Source organism: Gambusia affinis, linkage group LG18 (genome assembly GCF_019740435.1).
Source record: "Gambusia affinis linkage group LG18, SWU_Gaff_1.0, whole genome shotgun sequence".
Lineage (NCBI taxonomy): Eukaryota > Metazoa > Chordata > Actinopteri > Cyprinodontiformes > Poeciliidae > Gambusia > Gambusia affinis.
Window position 1 is genome coordinate 20,580,478 of NC_057885.1, and position 20,196 is coordinate 20,600,673.

General features: G+C 38.0%; 1 protein-coding gene across 4 annotated transcripts in view; it reads left to right on the forward strand.

Annotated features, from left to right (window-relative positions):
- exoc6b (exocyst complex component 6B) overlaps nucleotides 1–18,394 on the forward strand; it is an 84,895-nt gene extending 66,501 nt beyond the window's left edge. For 2 of the 4 annotated variants that reach the window (XM_044097531.1, XM_044097533.1), the window contains 3 exons: nucleotides 14,368–14,480; nucleotides 15,151–15,162; nucleotides 16,781–18,394. In XM_044097531.1, the coding sequence (XP_043953466.1) occupies nucleotides 14,368–14,480; nucleotides 15,151–15,162; nucleotides 16,781–16,907 (252 nt within the window). In that variant the 3' untranslated portion in view covers nucleotides 16,908–18,394. The remainder of the gene's footprint in view (nucleotides 1–14,367; nucleotides 14,481–15,150; nucleotides 15,163–16,780) is intronic. The other 2 variants (XM_044097532.1, XM_044097534.1) reach the window with 1 other exon arrangement.
- Nucleotides 18,395–20,196: the final 1,802 nt, after the last annotated feature.

Here is a 20,196-nt window from a genome sequence, read left to right on the forward strand (position 1 = left end):
CCATCCATCAGTTTATCCATCCATCAGTTTGTCCATCCATCCATCCATCCATTCATCATTTTATCCATCCATCCATCATTTTATCAATCCATTCATCCATTCATCATTTTATTCATCCATCCATCCGTCAGTTTATCCATCCATCAAACCATCACTTTATTTATCCATCCATTCATCATTTTATTCATCCATTCATCCATTAGCTTATCCATCCATCATCCATCAGTTCATCAGTTTATTCATTCATTGTAGAAATAATTGCCAGAAATTCATACTGAACTTAATTTATTTTAATTTATAATTAAAATAGAAATCTGTGAATTTTGATCAGGTTGAGGAAACTCAGATAAAAGGAAGATCAATATTGAGACCTCATTAAAAAAACTCCTGAAATAATTTAAAAATAGCAGAAGTCGTTCTAGAAGATGCAGACCTTTCCGACCAAAAGTGGAGCGACTGAAGGATTAGAGGTGATGCAGAGGACAGGAAGGAAAACTCTGCTCCTGTTGCATATCTGAGTGGCGTTTTCACGCTGGGAGCAGAGTCGTTACCGAACGAGAGGCGCATCGGCAGCAAAGTTCAGGAAGCCAGATAAACAGAGGGAGGCCGACATGATGGAAACTGAAAAAGGCGACGGATGAATGAGTCCAACAGAAGATGACAGTAGGAGACTGAAAGAAAACCGCAGCCAGAATCCGAACGAGGCCAGAATGTGTGAAAGCGTTGACGTAGCGGAGCAAGAAAAGCGAGGGATGGCGCGTGAAAGAGTGCAGTCAGGTGAAAGTGATACGGAGAGCCGAGGGGGGGAGAGGACGTACAGGGTGGTCCGTCCCGCTCCCCCGCCGTCTCCTCGGGAGGCTGACACTTCCCTTCATCCATGTGACCGGTCACAGGAGGGGGGGATGAATGGAGGAGTGGAGAGGAGGTGAAAAGAGCCAGAAGAAAGGCGGCGGAGGGACGGTGAGCAGCAGACGGACATCTAAATGCTCGCCTGCCGATCTATTGGGGAGGAAGGATGGGAAACGCAGCAACTCTGGAAAACTGTTGGCAAAATATTCACACCGCCGAAACGTCTGATCAGACTTCACCTGTTTATTCATCCTTTCATCCATCTCTCCTTTTATCCGTCCATCCAGCCTTCCTTCCTTTTAGAGATGAAACAATTAAACGGTTAGTCGTTATTAATCCATTACCCAAATAATTGTCAACTAATTTAGAAATCGAACAACGAATCAGTGTCGTCTTGTATGTATTTCTAATTCTGTATAAAATAGACTTAAATGGTTCAATTACTTTTTTTAACAATCTGATTAAGCGATTAATTGATTAATCGGCTACAAAACTAATCAATACCTTCCAACTTTCCAATCTAAGAAAAATGGATCTAAAATCACAACTGGTATATTTTTAGTCTCATATTGTTTTGGAAATGCAATAAAAATGGAAAGAATTATAAATTTTTGTTCGTTTTTTTATCATTTTATTTTTAAGACCAATTATCCGTCACCTAGAATTGCTATAAAATACTGAAAAATAAACATTAAGGCAGTTATTTTGTGAAGCACTCTCCCTGCAGGTCTTCAAACTGCTCTTATCTGATATTTGTCCATGTTTAAATACTGAAGTCTTTCTTCTTCTTGGGCCTCAAACTGACACAATGGGTCGAACAGATAACAGCCGGCGTCCAGAAATGTTCATCAGTATCTGGATTTATGGCTGCAGGCCGGTGTGGGAGAGCTCAGCGTGTTTTTGTGTCCTCGCTCTCAACTTCCTGTCCCGTCTGTGGCCGGCCTTATCGGTGTGACAGCGGGTCAGGCTGTGGCCACGGCGCTGCGACCCGACCCGGGTCTCCGCTTCCGACCGCTGGTCAAGCAGCGGTCAGGAATTAGGTCAGCTGTTTCAGAAACGAGCCGCTTTCACAATAGGATATAAATAAACAAGATGAATAAGAAAGCGTTTGGGTCAGGGAGGATAAACAAACACCAGAGTACCTGAGTGACCGGGCCGGGTCATTGTTCCGCCTTATCAGCGCCGAGCCCGCCGTCAGCCTGCCTGCGTCCACGCCCCTTCCTGTCAGCGGTCATCTCATGGTCAAAGCCTTCAAAGCCCTCTCACCTTTTAATCTGCTTCCTGTTTGGGATGAGGGTGTCGGAGCTGCCCGCGTGCTGATGAGCAAATTAGATCCTTCACTGCGTTTGCCTGGAGCAACACGGGCGTTTGAAGTGTCACTAATGTTTTACACCTGGGAATTTATCATGGCGTCTTTACGTTTTTTTGGGTTTTTTCCCACCAGGGGCTCTAGTGTCCCTTATATGACAGTAGGCTGACAGGAAGGGGGAAAGAAATGCGGCAAACGTCGGCCGGCTCCGGGAATCGAACCTGCGACGGCCACGTCAGGCTATCCCCTACGCCACCACAGCACGCCCCGTCTTTACGTTTTCGCCGTCTTCTTTATTCATAAAGCGCCAATTCACAACTATTGTCGTCTCCAGGAGCTTTGCCAAAACATAATCAGTGAAGTTTATTTGTTGCACAATTTCAGCAGCAAACATCAAACAATCAACGATGGCGAAACCAATAAGGCAGTTTATCAAGTGGCGCCTTTAAAATAATCAATAACTCATCAAATATTTCAGTCAATGTTCCAGTTATTATAGTTCAAAAGAAACTATTTAGTGTGTTTGCTTGGTTTTATTAGTTATATTTAGTTCAGTATTGTTTAATTTCAGTTTTGTTTGGTTATTAATTTTAACTTTGTCTAATTCAGTTAGTTTTAAATCATTTTAGTGTTTTTGCTATTTTGTGTTCATCACTAGTTAAATGTTTAGTTTTAGATTAGTTTTTAATTGTAAAAATTTATTTAGTTTCAATTAATTTAATTTGTTTGACTTTTTGTCTAGTTAGTTTGTGTTTGCTAGTTTTTAGTTGTTAAATATTAAATATTATACTTAATATCAAATATAATTAACTAATAGGATGTTAGTTAAATATTTAGTTTCAGTTTTTTGTATCGATTGTTTTTGTCTAATTGAGTTAGTTTCAATTAGTTTGTGATGTGTTTACTAGTTTTTATTGATTATTTTTCATAAAATATTGTTTGGGTTTGTGTTTACTATAGTAATAGTTTGTTTTTTCATACTTTCATCATTTTTTTGTTTCTAAAGTTTAGTTTTTTTCCCCTGTTCATAACCGATTTTATTTATGTTCGCGTATGAAAATGTTTTCTCAGTTTTAGTTTTTGTTACTTTTAGTTTTAATTAACTATAATAGCGTTGATAATTACCAGGACAAATTTCTCATCCAGCAAGATTTGTTATTGTCTTTATATTAAATACTAAATATTATTAAACATCTCCTGTCCTTTCCGTTCGTTATCAGCAGCGACGGATGAATTCTGGTACCTGCTTACAAAGTGACGAGCTAAAAAAAACCCGATGGAGTGCATGAGGGGGAAAAACTCCCAGAGCGCCGGTGGTTCAACCAGGGGTCTCCCTTGTCAGTTAGACACTGCGCAGGCGGAGACGGACAGAGACGGAGAGAAGAGAAGGACGAGCGAAGCCTCAAAAAAAGAGTGATTGTGGAAATATTGGAGAAAGTGCAGGAGAAAAGGAGGTCAGGCGGAGGGTAACTCGACGTTACGGAGGAGGAAGAAGGGAGCGAGACGATAAACGAGGGCGGCCCGCTGGGAGCTGCACGGTGCGCTGATAAAGCAAATAAAGATGGAATAGTCCAAAACAAGCAGGCTGGAAAACAGCAGCTTTTAGCTCCATTTAGACTCTGAAAGTCAGCCGGCTCCTTTAGCCGAGGTTAGATTCTGTCCAGGAGTTCAGCTCCGGTTTTACTTTCACTCACTTCACTGGAAACGAGTCAACTGGACTCTTAATCTCATCAAATCATAGTTTTCTAAATTTTCCACTTTGGGGACTCGAAATGAAAAGTTGAATAAAACATGAATTTTATTCCACTGATTTGCTCCCAGCCAGTTGATGGAAAAATATGGCAGATTTGCGATTTTCTTTTAGCAACATTTTAAATGTTTGCTTAAAGAAGCAGTATGTAACTTTTATAAAAATGTTTATTTTACATCGTTATGAGACTCGTAATCTGTGAAAAGATCGATCTCCTCAACCTCTTCCCTTAGTTATTATCACCATCTGAAGAAATGTAACCAAAAACAACCAATCAGAGCCCAGAGGAGGGTCTTAGTGCTGTCAGTCAATCTCATGTACTCGTTTCTAAATGTGCTAATGGTGAAGAAACGACATGGCGTAACTGGAAAACCATTTGTCTGCCATCATTGGTAGCTATGCTAACTAGCATAGGCATTCATGACAAGCTAAGCTAGCTGAAACGTAGCAAACAGCAAGGGGGGTGGGAGGGGCGGTTGATTGACAACACTAAGACCCGCCTCTTGGCTCTGATTGGCTGAAATAAACAAAAATGTTAATTAATGAGGTAAAACTATATCTAAGAGTAACTATGTTGTTATATTGGTTTGTTGGTTAAGCATTTAGTTTGTTATATAAAACTAAATGCTTAACTAATAAAAGTTAGTAAACCCAATTATAATGGAAAACCCAAAACTATCTTTACTCTGACAATTATTGCGATAAGCTTGTTGTTTTGAAACCATTTTCAAGTAATATGTTGATAATGACATAATAAAGCAAGTTCTCTCTTTAATAAAGACTAATAAACTTAATTTTGTAAAGAACACTGGAACTGGAACATATTTTAATTATCCAAAATAAAACAAAAGCAATATATAAAACGGAGATAAAAACCAAACACAACCAAGTTCTAAAATAAAATCTCTGTAAACAAAATTACCCTTTAATATATCAAAACTTTAAACAGGTGTTTGCTTATTGCTGCTGGCTAGTCTGAAGGAGCTGATTGGGGAATCGTGATGCAGCAGCTTGGCAAGTCTGAGGAGGAGCTGCGTTTTGTGGGTTGAGTTTGGTCCAACCAGGCGTTTTGCACAGCTGCATGGTTGCTATGGCGATTAAGGGATTTATCAAACATGCATAAAAGAGTCAAATCAACACTCCAGGGAAACCATTATAATGTCATGTACAGCTAAAAAAATATTTTTTTACATAGTACTGCCCCTTTAAATATTTTTGCTGCTGATCTGATGAGATTTTGAATCTTTTCAGTTGCTTTTAAGGAGCTGAAACTGAAAATATTTAACGATGAAACTTGAGTCTGTCAGGGTAGAAATCCTTTTCCATGTTTAGACTTTGCTTCTCTCTCTTCGTTCAGTCAATGAGAAAATGTTCTCCAGTAGAAAAACTCGACTACTTGGAGTGATTTACCTTCTCTACGATGCATTCATGAGGTCTGAGCCTCTAAACGTTTGTGATCCGCAGCTGACCTCTGACCTCTTTGTGAACGAGAACAGAGGTTAGCTTCCCCGCGTTCGGCTCGTACATGACGAGCCGTCGAGTTCAGCTTGAGCGCTGTGTTGTGGTCACTGGCAGCGGCGCGCTGCTCTGCGGCGGTGGCAGATGTACAAAGACACACACTTTTGGTTTTAATTTAGCTCTTGGCCCTGCTGGGAGAATGTAAAATTAGTTCCCTGCTGCAGAGCGATAAACATCCAAGCTTACCTCATTCCAGTCATAGCTCATGATGGAGCGATACGGCCCGCGCTGCAGGCTTGTAAAGACTCTTTCATCTGCAACAGGGGAAATTTCAAAAGCATCTTCCTGAAATCCAGCCTGGTTGGGGAAACTGGGACAGCTGGACGTGTTTGTTTAAACTGGAGAAGGATCCTCTCAGAGACAGAGAACCAGTAGCTGCCCCAGTGTCGCCTGATAACCTCCCAGTGTGACCGTTGACCTCCCAGCTCTGGGGTTAAGTGTGAACTCTCTTCCTGCGGCGTGTCAGTCAATGAGGTGAGCCATGCTGGGATGCTTCACAGTGGAGGGAACGTTTAGCATTAGTGGCTCCAAAATGATTAAACCGCTGAGATTTTACCCAAAAATAAACTCAAGCTGACGCGATTGTTTGAAAAGAAATAAGATGATGAAAGTTCGGATGCTACGTTTTTAGAAATCACAAGGAATTTTAGTTTGAACTCAATTTTTATTCATCAGACAAATTTTATTTTACCCAACATCAGTTGTTTCTATTACAAATTTGTCAATATTCCGCCAATGTAAAAAAAAGCACAATTTTGGTGTTTAAATTAAATAAACGCAATTAAAATCCCACATGAATAAGTTTGTTCAAGCAGTAAGTCATTAAAAAAAATGCAGCACCGTCGTCATCCTACCACTTCCTGTTGTCTTCTTCGTCGTCTCCGCCAGTAGTAACATCCGGTTGTTGATCATGTGACTTGTGTGATGACACTAAAGTTTTGTGAAATATACAAATTTCAGTCTTAATTTTGAAAAGAAAAGATATTCTGAGGGAGCATTCTTGTTTAGTGCGCTTTAATCAAACTTTAATTCGTTTGACTAGAAAGTTTGGTTCATTTTGGTGTGAAATGAACTGCAGTTCGGCTGTGTATGTGAACGCCAAGCAGACCGGGAGATTTGATAGAAAATTTGATAGAAAATTGTGATATTTTCCGGTGACGTTTATTTTATTACGGTAAAGAGCTGAAAAATGCTTAAGCATCTTCTGTCATCATCCAGGACATTAAAAAAACAAACAAATCAGGATATTTTGGGCAGAAAATAAGATTTGCATTGTGAAAATGTTAAAAAGTCGTTTTTCTTTACCTATTTCACTTCTGAACAACGTGTAACTCTGTGGAGAATTTCTGGACCAATAAACCAATAATCAGTTTAGAAAATGGTAATAAACGGTGAGTTGACGTCTGTTTAGCGTTAGGACTTTATCTAAAACATAGTAAAGAGGAAAAAGACCAAAGAGAACCAAAAGATTTGCTTCTCCACATCTTATAGATGAGCTTAAAGATGGCCGATGGCGGCTGTTGTCTTCCTGATAAAGTTTTCCTTTGAATTCCTGGATGAAGGACCGGCAGGACGCAAACCCTCCGTGTGACAGACGAGCGCCAAAAATCTTCACGCTCAGCCTGGACGTCTCCTCGGCGTTTTAATCTCGGATGACGGGTGTCGGCGTGTGTGCTGATGGTGACCTCTGACCTCCAGAGTTTGAAAGATAAAGTTGAGGAAAGGTTGAAGAGACGGCTGATAGACGGGCGTTTAGGACTGGAGACGGTTGGAACCACTTTCACTGCTTTCGGTGAACTTTGAACTCTGCTCGACGTGAGGCGTTATGTTCAACGACTTCAGCTTGTCGTAAACGGATTTTTGTTTTTGGGATACATCCCCCCTTTACTCTGACACCCCTAAATAAGAAGGAACCCAGTCTGTAAATACATTTCCTTACCTGTAGTTAATGGGCTCAAACGTTGAGCAGCAGCTTCATTTTGCCTTTAAAAGTAGTTGCTCCATAAATATGGAGGGCCTATCCTGCCAAAATTTACAATAAAGAGTTAAATAAAAACAATGTATTAAATGAAAACATAAGAAAAATGAGAGAAAAAACATGGAAAAATTAAAATGTATTAATAAAATAAGATAGGAGATAGAAAATAGTTCTATTAAATTAGTACTATTGAAAATCAAATATGTGTCTTTTATATCACACCTTAAATCAAATACGTTAGTAAAATTTAAATATTTTGGATGCAATATTTGGCATATTCCATAATCTCTATATTGACAATTTTGTCGTACATTACATCGAAACAACATGAGAATAAAGTTATAATACAAGAAAGAAAACAGTAAAAATACGAGAATAAGATCTTACAAGAATTAATTTATTTTGAGAATAAAGTTGTAACAATGCAAGAAAATATTGTAACATGAGAAAAAGTTGAACCAGAATTACGTCTTATTACGGCTAACGTGGAATATTTCAATAAGTCATAAAAATACAAGAATAGAGTCGTATGACAGTCGTATTTTAAAAATGGAGTTATGAGAAAAAAATTCATGTCGTAATAATGAGAATTAACTCATAATATTACAAGAATAGTCATAATAATAAAAACAAGTTGTATAATCAGAATAAAATTGTTTGACAAAAAGTCACGTGACAATAAGGTCAAAATAATCCCAGAATAAACTCGGATTACCAGAATAGAGTCATAATATCTGGAGGACGAGGCAGAAACTTTAGAATCTCTCCTTCACTAAAAATAATAAAAAATAAACGAGTACTGTTGAGCATTTGTGAAGTTATAGTTTGGTATTCGTTTCTTATATAATCTGTTAACACATCAGCTTCACATTATTATCAGTTTCATTTAAACAAAGAAGAATCACAAACTTGCCGAGTCACTTTGTTCAATAAAACAACTTTTTTCTGGTAGTTTTACAGCTTTCTTCTGGTAACATTATGTCTTTATGACTTTATTCCCGTAATTAAAAAAAAAACAACCTCTGAGTCTGGCTGTCATAATTTCCTTTTGCCATTTTTCGAGGAGTTTTATGGATGAAGAGAGCCGTCAGACTTGATGGCTGATTGATGGAGGACAGCTGCAGTCTGGAGCCAGACGGCTGAGATGGACGGCTGCCAACATGGCTGCTGTGTTTGATAAAAGTCCCATCCACTTTCACTGCTTTTAGTGACCTCTGACCTCTCTGCATGTCAAACGTTCAGGGAGACTGACAGCTTGGAGAGGGGAAAAATGGAGAAGTTTCCAGCATTTATTGAGTTTTCATAGAGGCGGAAGAGTTTGGATTTGCAGAGTGTAAACAAGGAAAATAAAGAGCCGGAGTTAGCATCAACATCTCTGAAAAGTGAAAGGAGAGGAAGGAGAAAGCTGCTGGAGAGAGAGGAAGGTAAATAAAGGTGTAAGGAGGACGATAGATGAGGCTGAGGAGGAGAATATGGTGATGGAGAGTAATAATAGGAGTGAAACGAGAGATGGAGGGGGAGAAAACAAGAAAAGTGAGGGTAACACATCACTTTGTTTTTGTGCTCGTCCCTCCTGGAAGAATAAGAGGAAGCAATATGTGTTTTTTTGTGTGTGCGTGTGTGTGTGTGTGTGTGTGTGTGGAGCGATAGTGCAAGGGGGAGGTCACGGCGAGGTGAGAGAGGAGGAGCGAGACGGAGAGAAAAGTTCAGCTAGAGGTGAAGAAAGGGACCTGCCGGTTTCTCAGAGTGTGTGTGCTGCGGGTGAATCCAGGGTCAGGTGTGTGTGTGTGTGTGTGTGTGTGTGAGCGGGTTCGCCAGTAGGACCTGCTGGATCGCGTGTGCCTCGTTTTTTGTTTTTTTTATGTTCGGAAAAGCCCACGCAGGTTTTTTGTGTTTTTCTTCTTCTCTGTTTTTCATTTTCAGGAGTCCTGTCTGCATTTTCTCTTCCTCCATTTTTTACCCCAAAAAATGACTTAGAAATAACTTTTCAACAAGTTATAGGAGCTTGCTTCAAGTCAGTACTTCTTTAATATTGATTAAAAAAACTTTTTGTTTCCACTAGCAGATTATTTCACTTTTAGCCATATATTTTTTCCATAAGTGAAATAATCAGCCAGTGGAACCAAAACATCTTCTTTTATCAATATTAAGGATTTACTGACCTAAAACAAGCTGCTATTACTTGCTGAAAAGTTACTTGTAAGTCAGTTTTGTCTTTTTTCAAGTATAGTAGACATTTGTACCAGTTTTATACCTAAAACTAACTTATAAGTAATGTTTTGACAAGAGATAGGAATTTAAGTCAATAATTTCTTAATATTGACTTTAAAGAAAGTTCATTTATAACAAGGGAAATAATGACTAGTACTTTTTTAATCAATATTGGAGACGTATTAACTGAAAACAAATTCCTATTTCTCGCTGAAAATTTACTTGTAAGTTAGTTTTCTTATTTCACGTGCAATAAGATATTTTTACTATGATTAAAATAAAAAAATAATTTCTTGTTCCATTGGCAGAATATTTTACTTACAAGAGAATTTTTCCTATGATTTACGTGAAATAATCTGCCAGTGGAACTTTTACTATTTTATATTAAGTATTAATTTAAAACAAGCTCCAATATGTTGCTAAAAAGTTACTTCTAAGTTTGTTTTAGTCTAATTTTACATGTACCAAATATTCACACTACAAACTAGAACTAAATACTTGGTAAGCTTGTGTTTTTCTGCCGTCTGAATTTAGTTTGTAGAAACTGGTAAATATCTTGTGTTGAAATTGTTTGTGTTGAAATTAGGGCTGCAACTATTGATTATTTTAGTTATCGATTATTCTATCAGTCATTTTGATGATTAATTTGGACCTACTGGATTGTGTGTGCCTCACTTTTTTTTTTTTTTTTTGGAACATTTTTTTTCGAAACATATAACTGTTATATTTTAATTTACCTTGTCCCTGGTATAAAATGTGGAAACCTTAAACTGCTGCTGTGCCAGTTACTCAGCAGGCTGTTGCTAGGTAACCACAGAATGAGTGAGTTGCTAGGTAACCAAAGAGCAAGTTAGTAAATTCCTCCAACCCTCCACGAAAGTCTTTCCTTTGGATCGGAGCTCAGTGAATATTGTCTGTTAAATATTTAATATTCTCTTGATATTGATCATGTGTCAGTTGAAATATGTATTGTTGCTGATTTATTTTCCAGCCCTATATTTAAATAAAATTTTCTTAATTTGTGTTACTATCTCCAAAGTATGGTCCTGGAAAAGTTTGAAAACTTTCCTTGAAAATGGTTGCAAAGTGCTAGCATTTTACTGTGAAGTAGTATAGTTCAATAGTGATGAATGCTACACCATGTTACACTTTTAACTGCCTGTAAATTATTCATTTTCTCTCTCTTTGTTGTGTGTTTTCTTTCTCCTGCAGACACGTATTAAGTTGCCTGTTTCTTTTGCATGTTTTATGAGCCATTTGTAACCCGTTAGCTTGAGCTCGGCACGCTAACGGCTCAAACACGCCACATGTTTTAAAAAAAGAGATGAACCGATTTGGTGTCCCAGAGTTTAGGCAGCAGTCCATTTTAAGATAAAATGTAAATATTATAGCTGTGCTGCCAGCTTATCAGTCTGCGGTTTGGTGTCGGTCTTCTTTCCTGGTGAGTGTTAACACGACATTTCAGGGTTGCTTCCCGTAAAGCAACAACTGCAGGATGCCTTTTATCTGGCCTCCCTTCAGCTTCTGTAAGTCCATCTGAAATTGTCTTGATATTTAGTGTCTTATTCAGTTAGCTACATATTAAATTATACCTTTTAAAATAAAATGAATCTGAAGAGAGTTGATTTACCACACTATAAACCGCAACAATGATTTATTACTAAATTAAATCATCAGTAGTGTCACACCGACTGGTAAAAAAAAGAAGCTTCAAATGGTTACTAGTAGTTTTTGAGACAAACTGGGAATCACTGGACGACCTCACAAGCAAAACCTCAAACTGTTTAACTCAAGTGTTTAATGATTTGTTTGACTGTGCAGTGTGAAAGAGAACCACAAAATGTAACAAATGTTGCAAATTTGGTCCTGAATCCAATCAAATCTACCAAACGATCCACAAGTTTATCCAGCAGAATAAATCATTTCTTTGTGTTAATTTAATGCCATAAACTTTCACTGGATTGCACAGATTAAAGTCAAATTAACAGAATGGAAACACTTATTTTAAAAAGGTTTACAGCGGCAACATTGGCAACAGTAAAAACCAAGCATTGGAGTGAAGAGAGAAAAGTTGGACTGTTGGGAATCGGCCAAAATGTCCTCCAAAATCTGGTTGGACAAACCGCCTCAGTTGGGAAGGTTGCCAGTTGTGAAATGTTGTTGAGGGGACATTTCTCAGTAAAAGACACCCGAAACAGCATTAAAATAAGATAAACTGACAGTTTGTTCTTTATATTCAGCAGCAGTTGGATGATTGATATGAATTAGAAATAAACAAACTCAAATGTATCCTTTTTTTGTTGTGAAGCTGCATCCATACAGCCATAAAAGTCCTGCTCAGCTTCCTGTATCTGATTAACACCGATCGTTTTTCTTTTTTTTTTTGTCTTCTGCCTTGTACCTGTTCCTGAGTGCAAACGCAGCACGCCTGTTTGTACTTGTTTATACGAGAGGATTAGCGGGTCAAACCTCGGCCACAACGGGGTGAACTTGAGGACAAGGAGAGGGGAACACGGCAGTGGGAGGACCGGGGAAGGAGAAGAAAACAGATAGCAGATAGTGGGAGCTGGACGAAGGTGGGAGGAGAAAGGGGAGGAAGTACAAAGAGGCATTCGTCTTCTCTGGATGGCTAATTGAACCGAACAGAGCAAATATTCAGGAAACTTCCTGTTTTAGGGAATAACTCGGGTAGCAGCCTTGACCTCCTCACTTAGATTTACAGCGGTCATAAAAATGGAGGAAATGATTCAGGTTTACTTTTAAGAAAACTCTTAACTCAAGTGATACCGGACAATAACCTGAGTAAACAAATTGTAATGTCATTTATTAGCTAAGAAAAGCTGTCAAAACCAACGTATGGCCCAATGTGAGAAACGTATTGCTCACTGAATCATCAACAACTGGTGATCAGTGCTAATAACTCTTACATCACTCATGAGATACTTCACCTACTTTTCTTTGCAACATTGATTTGTTTCTGCAATATGTTTAGTGTTTTAGTTTTGCTTTGTTTCACACTCTAATTTGCTAGATTCATGTTTTGAATCAACATTTTCATTCAGAATGTTGTGGTAGGAATCAGAATTCATGGTTCCATCACTGACTTTATATTGATCCTAGTTATCCCACCACCATGTTTGGCTAGTAGCTGTTAGCTTGACTCTGAACTACAGTGTTAGCTCAACTCTCAAAAGCAGTTGGTCAATTCTAAGTACCTGTTAGCCTGAAGTTTTCTTGAAGTTGAGTGCCTGTTAGCAAATGAAAGGATTTTCGCTCTTCTCTTAGACGACATTAGCTTGAGTTTGAGTGCTTGTTAGCTTGACTTTATAGCTTCATTCTGAGAAGTCGTTAGCTGGACTCTGTGAAGCTTTAGCTTGAGTTTGAGTTCCTGTTAGTTAAACTTTGAAAAGCTGTTATCTTAACTCTGAGAAGCTGTTAATTCGAACATTTCTATGATTCCTCAAACTGAAATCACACAGAAATCTGTCTATTGCAGATAGGATACTGAATGCTTAGTTTTCCCACATGACCCTCTTTTAAAAATAGTTCAGAAGAAATTGATGTCATTCAAAGGGCTAAATATGAGCACTTCCTTTCCACGGCAGCCTGTCATTCCACTCTTTTCTCCTCACTCTGCCTCCCCTCCCATTTGTCGCGTTCGCTGTTCGGTGTCTGTTTCCATCTCTGCTCTTTCATTTGTGCCCTCCATCTTCCCCACATGTGGTTTTGCTCTCCATCTCTCTGCTCCACCTCCTCCTCTCTCATCCCTCACTCACATATGGTTTCTCTCTCTGGATCTGTGTGTGTTTGGTGTTACGTGGAGTTCACTGGGGCTCCCTGCTCACACACAGACTGAGGTGGCTTACGGGTTAGCCTGCCTGTTTCTGCATGTGTGTTTTACGCCGGGTTCAGCAGGGCAGCAGCTGGTTATGCAACACTTTGAATAGTGGGTCAGCTAGACGAAGATGAAACCGTTCCTCCTAGCCTCTTTATTTTCTCTTTCTTTTGTTTTTTTGAGTGACATTTAGCTCTGAGATGTCATAAAAACAGAGCTTTTTATGGAGGTCAGGTATTTGTCATGTTGGAGAAAAAGAAACCGTCCAGCTCCAGTGTTTTAAATCCAATGCTAATTCAGTTTGTGTAGTCCCCTCTAAGTTCTTAGGAAGATTATGACTTCTTTGTTTGCGCTTTGCTCATTTAGCACTGAGAAAACGCAGCACAGTTAACTCATAACAGGAAGGTCAGGCGGAGACCAAGCCGTCTCTTCCTTACTCAGACATTTTAAACAAGCAGTTGGATTAGGTTCGGATCCAAGCTTTTGTTTCTAAATGATGCCATAAAGGACACTCAGAATTAGTTTTCTGTCATTCCTTTGTGGAAATGTACTAATAAATTATCTTTTTTTATTGCTTACTTGGAGTGGAAAAACTAGCAAAGATAAAAAAAACTATTAAAAGTTTAAGGAATTATTTTAAAAAATCTGAATTTTCTTTGAGCCTAAAAAGCTTCTCATAAAAAAACCCTCTTAATCTCCATAAATCTTTCAATATTTCTGGTTATATTTTTGCAGCTTTGAACTTATTCAAAGCTGCAGTGTGATAACTCCCTGCTCCTGAAGCTGGTTAGCATATCGCCCTTCGCATGCGGACGTTGTTGATGTTGGTGTTAATATTCCCAGGCTTCTGCTGATCTTTGAATCTGTGAGTCATTCTCTCTAAATCTCTCTTCCTCTTTCTCAATGTTTTGGCTCAGTTACTGGACCTTTTCACCCAGTGGGACTGGTCCACTTACCTGGCTGACTACGGGAAATCCACCTGCAAATACCTGAGAGTCAACCCACACACTGCGCTGGCCCTGCTGGAGAAGTGAGTAATGGTTTTAGCGTCAGTCTGGGTTTCGCAGACTGTTTGTTTTTTCTGCACAGGATTAGCATAGCTGTTGCGACAATTATCAACAACTTCAAAACTGAAATCATGAGTGAAAGGTCGGGTCCAAAGAATCACTTCCTGTCTGCAAACCGTGCAGACAGGAGTGTAATGACAGATGTGAGCCTGTTGAGGGCAGTGTGCTATAATTGAATTTAGCGCTTTAGCATTACCAGAGCTGATGTTTATGTTTACGTTTTAGAATTAGCCCACCCTGACCCTAAAACGTCAGATGTCATAGATAACATCTAAAACATTTGTACATGTTATCTATGACATCTGTAACCATGTTAATCTATAAAACCTTAAAAGTAATTTAACTCCACATTCAACCCTGCTTTACAGCGGTTTGTCTTTCACACAGTGTGACGTCGCCTCTGATCCCAATAATCAATTGGCTGAAAGGCCAAAGGAAACAAATGTATTAAATGCTATTGCTTCAGATTCAGAAATCAGACCAGAACCAGAAAATCTGGTTTTAGGGTGGAATGTGAGATCTGTCCCACGTACATGTAAAGAAAACAACAAAATGATGTGGAAATGATTCCCAGCTTATCATCTTCGTCTGAACTCCTGTTTCCTGTCGTTCCTTCTCCTCCTGTTCGGACAGGTTGTTTAAGCCGTGAGTATCGTCTGTACGGTTGTTTGTCATGTTGAGTGCAGGCATGCGACTTTGAACCGCTCCTAACCAGTTTTAATAGCGTGATTGTGAAATCTCACCTGAGTGACTCTCTGTGTTAATGGAAAATCAGCCGATATGTTGATGATACTGAGGTTTATCTTGCCAAAAACGCCGCCCACATCGGTCTGTATCTGAACCATCGCTGACGATGCAGAGATCTGAGCTTGTGTGGTAACACTGATCTGAATCACATCCTCTCTCACATTCAGCCTGCATGAAAACAATTTTAATCAGTTTGTGGATTAATGGTTTGTTTACACCAATAATTGGCTCAAGAACGCGAATATGTAATGAACAAACCCCAAAAAGATACGAGGTATGACTAAACCTCCTGGAGATCCAGTATGCAACTGCACATCTGTGTGTGTTTTTAATGTGTTTACAGTACTGTCAAAAAGTATTTCCCTTTTGCCAGGAGTGTCAAAATTTTTTTTTATTAATTTAAAGGTTACCTATTATGCTTCCTTGAACAGATTAGGACGCCTATGTGCGATACAAAACATATTACATTCTTTTGCACAAAGTCATTCTTAAATTTGCAATTATACAACCATACCTCATTGAAAAGCAGAAGTGGAGCCTCCTGCACAACATAATAAGAATGCAGCAAGTGGTTTCTGGATGGTAAGTCAACAACAAAACACTTGTTTTTTCCAGCAGCCAAAGTACAGCGCATGCAACAGAAAAAACCGCTGACCAAATGTGCTGGAAATCTGCTTGAGTTGCTAGGTAACAGGGCTGGGCATGGTTGAGGTTGCTAGGTAACGGTGGAATCCCTTTCAAATGTAACATTACCTTTGATAGATATTTGAAATAGCTCAGGTTCTAGACACCTAAAATATTAATTTATTGCCAAAAAAAGTGTCTGGGTGTTTTTTAAGTGCTTGGGCTTCAAGAAGCAGCAGAAACCCAAATGGAAGAATAAAATTTATGCAAAAAATGAATTTAGCATAATAGCACCCCAGGGTACTCACTGGCAAAATGCTTCTTTTTTTTTTTTAAGACTAAAATCACAAAAACCTTTTAAGATTTTTTTTACCACCTGTGCAATGAACTAAGCATTAAATATTTCAATTAAACAAATAAAATAGCCGTTTAAGTTTTGTTTGTAAATCATTGAAGTTCCAAAATGTCTAAATTGCTTCTTTATTAAAACACTTTACAATTTTAATTTAGGCTGATTTAATCTGTTCTGAGCAATAAAAACACAGTTTAAGTCGCTCTTTTTTTGAATTCTTGTATTTAGCCAATTTTAGTAAATTAATCACAAGCAGATTTGGGTGCTGCTGCTTTTGAGGTAAAGTCACAGGAAAGATGCAAACCTTGCAGGAGAAACCACAAAACCTGGTTCTATTGCGAGAAGATTTTAATTTGTCCGTGATAATTTTCCCATAATTTGAACAAAAAAGTCTTTAGGAACCCAATTGTTCCTAAAGACTAAATAGTTTTTCACAGGACTGTTGAACAGTTGTTACAGATGCATTTTCTAACACTCCTCTAACCCCGTTTTGACCTTTCACCCCCAAATCATCTCCTGTCCTCGTTTTTGTGCCTCCAGGATGAAGGAGACGAGCAGGAAGAATGTCGTCCTTGCCCAGTTCAAGAAGGCGGACAGAGACCGACAGAAGCTCATCGACGCCGTCATCAAACAGCTACGCAACCTCATCGCGCAGCATCACGCCTAAACGGAGCCTCCTGATTGGTCAGGAGCGGCTTCCTTCAGCCAAAATTCTGAACTAGTGCCGCGTTTTGGTTTTCGTTTCCATCCGATCTCCTGCTCTTTAGTTGCTAACCAAACTGCCGTCAGTTAGCAAATCCTGGTAGAAAGCTACTGAGCCTTTATTTTGGTCGAGAAGCAGCAGATTTATGAGCCGAATCTAAAGGTGCTGCTCCTGAACTTCATCCATGCACCATATGGTGCCAGATGTACGGAAGTCCTGAAAGGCCAAACGAGAAAATAAAACATTTTCAAAGTCTGACCAAATTTTTGACTTCTCTCAACTTCAGAAGTCAAGAAAAAAGTAAAACAAAGATTTTTTTTTTTTCATCATGGAATTTTTTTGTCAAATTGGAGGATACATTTTTTTTTTTTTGGAGGGTAAAATGTTTTTTCAAAATTGACAATATTTCATTCTAGATGGTTTGTTGTACTTTCACATTTAAATAGAAAACAAAGATTTGGTCAGACTTTTTTAAAAACTATTCTCATTTGGCCTTTCGGGACTTCCACGTGAGCTCACTGAGGCGCAAAACGTTTCTATGGAAACAGTTTATAAGGAATCCATGAACGCCAAATTTAGCCTGAGATTCTTCCATTTTTCCCAACCAAACAGGTTGGTTTAAGAAGTGACTTTTATCGTCTTCCACTTCTCTCGTCTTCGTTTCTTGTAGCACGAAGATGAAGCACGTTGAATGTACGTCAGAGAGATTATTCTGCCATTTGTGATGTCATGTTAGGTTTCTGAGAAGTTAGAAAAGCACTGAAATAAAGTCTAAAAAAAAAAAAAAAAAAAAAACTAAATACAGAATGTTACTGCAATATTTTCTTAAAGGGATACAGTCACATAAAAAAACACACCCACTGGTTGTTGGATCAAAATGTACAAATGGTCTAACATTCAAAAGCAAACATCAGTTTAAAAAAAAACACAAATGGAACCAAAATGGAAACGTTTTGTAAAACTAAGTACACCTTTAGGTGTGTTTTCTTTTTAACATGACTGTAGTTTGGATTCTGCAAAGTGGGGTTGAATGAAAAGCCTAGAGGAAAAGTTTAGAGGAAAATAAATCTAAATTTAAGGAATATTTGGGTACTGTGGACTAAGTATGAGCAGTCACTGTCTTACCAGGCTTCAGTCTCAGTGATCCTTGTTTGTAAAACAGTTTCTAGTTTATGGAATATCAGCAAATGTGTGGATCCTGTGGAGCAGTTATAAGCAGTCAACATCTCATCTTGACTGAAGAACAATCCTATTTTTGGAGATATTAGAGATTTATTCAAAAGCAGGGTTCTGTGGAGCGGTCGCGAGTTGTCAGTATCATACCAACGTAGAATGCTAACATTTTAAAATAAAAATGAAAAATCTTTACACTGTTGTCACTTTAGCATTAACAGGTCATTTACATATCAGCTAAAGGTAAAAAAAAAAAAAAAAAAAAAAGAGCTACAATTGAAGATTAGCTCATTACCTTGTTAGTATAAATACTGGAGTTGGTTTATGGATATGGAAAACCAGATCTATGGAGCTAAAGAATTTTTTTTTTAAGTAGTTAGTAGTTCAAAACTACTGCTTAGATTCAGTTTAAAAAATTTCAATAGCAAAAGTTTGTTTTTTTAGAATGACAACAGGAAGGAACGATAGATTTACACAAGTTGGGATTTGCAAAACTACGGAACACAATTAGGGCCAAAAAAATTCTTCCTTTTTTTTTTGTGGGGGCGTGGGGCTGAAAAAATTTATCTCAAGCTGAAAAAATATTCAAAACTACTTTTAAATAGCTTACCCTTTTTACCGAACAGCAGTGAAACAACAAAATCTAAATGTTTTGCTCTCTAAGAAGGAATACTTTCTCTGTAAACACAGATGTTTCTGTTCATTGCTGCTAAATTTGGTGGATTTTGTAGAGTTTGGTTGCTTTGACTGATGAAATTTATTTACAAAAAGGCTCTCAAACAACCCCACTTCACAGAAAACCATCTAACATACAACCTGCAAATACTTGAACCGGTGCCAGAACTTTACACCTCCACACAGAGAGAGTGAGAGATGTAAAACTAAAGAAAATGGGGGATGTTGTCCAAACATGGCAACGTTTTTCCTCCCAATCCTTTTAGTGAAACTTGATCAGAATAGAAAGGGTGTTTGTTTATAAGTGATTATAAATAACTGGGTCTTAATGCTCCGACCTGGCAACCGCTTTACATTGTTTGTGTAGAACCATTAAACTAATGCCAAGCACACTCAGTCCTGTGTCTTCCATAACGCCAAAATCTGAATACTTTAACACAGTTCACTAATTAAAGCACAACATCTACTTAGTTTCACGCTAGATTGTTTCTCAAACTAATAAGAATCTTTTTTTTCTTCCTTTATTTCTATTTTTTTGTTGTTGTTGAACTTGGGTGCAATATTATTGGAAAATGCAGCTGCGCATTTAATGAATTAAACATTTAATGAATTGTGCTTTTTAAAGGGATTCAGACCTAAATGTACGTTTTTCTGTTTCATGAAGAACATTTTGTTCTGTTTTCTGTCTGATTTTGCTGAGCGGCGGCTCATTTTGTGGATTTCTACGAGAGGTTTAGTTATATTTTGTCTTTTTTTCGTTTGTTTTTTACTTTTTCAAAAGGGAACGGGGTGTTGAATGTGCCTTTGCTGTAAGTTGTTGTTCAGTTAATGAAGCAACAATACTGCATGTTTGGACAGTTTACTGACGGTTTACATTTAAAAAAACATTTTCCCACATCTAAAGCTTATAACTGGTTTCACTTGTTTCTGACTAACAGCATTAACGCATCTTGGAGGGTTTTTGGATATTTTTTGCGTTAAAAAATAATATTTGTTCCTTTTTCTATTGGTTTTTCCAGTCTTCTGTCTGCAGATGTTGTTACTTTGTTTGTGTGAAGCAAAAACTGTTGTGACATTAAAAACACTGTACACTCTGATGTAGTAAACCACTAATTAATGAAAATACTAATAAATGAGATATGCCAACAGATTAAAAGTGGAAGAAAAGTGCAAACTGTTGAATATTTTCTTCAAGTTTTGCTTATTTGAAGACATTTTTGAAATCGAATTTAATTTCTGGCTTATGGGCTCAAATTCAAACAAAATTGAAGTAAAGTACGTAAAAGCAAATGGTCAAAGTTTTATTGCCGGAAAAAGTTTGATGCAAAACGTCCAGTAGCAGACGGCTTAACTTTGCAACCAAAATGTTTCGTAAAATAACATTTACAAGGAAAAATGTTGAATT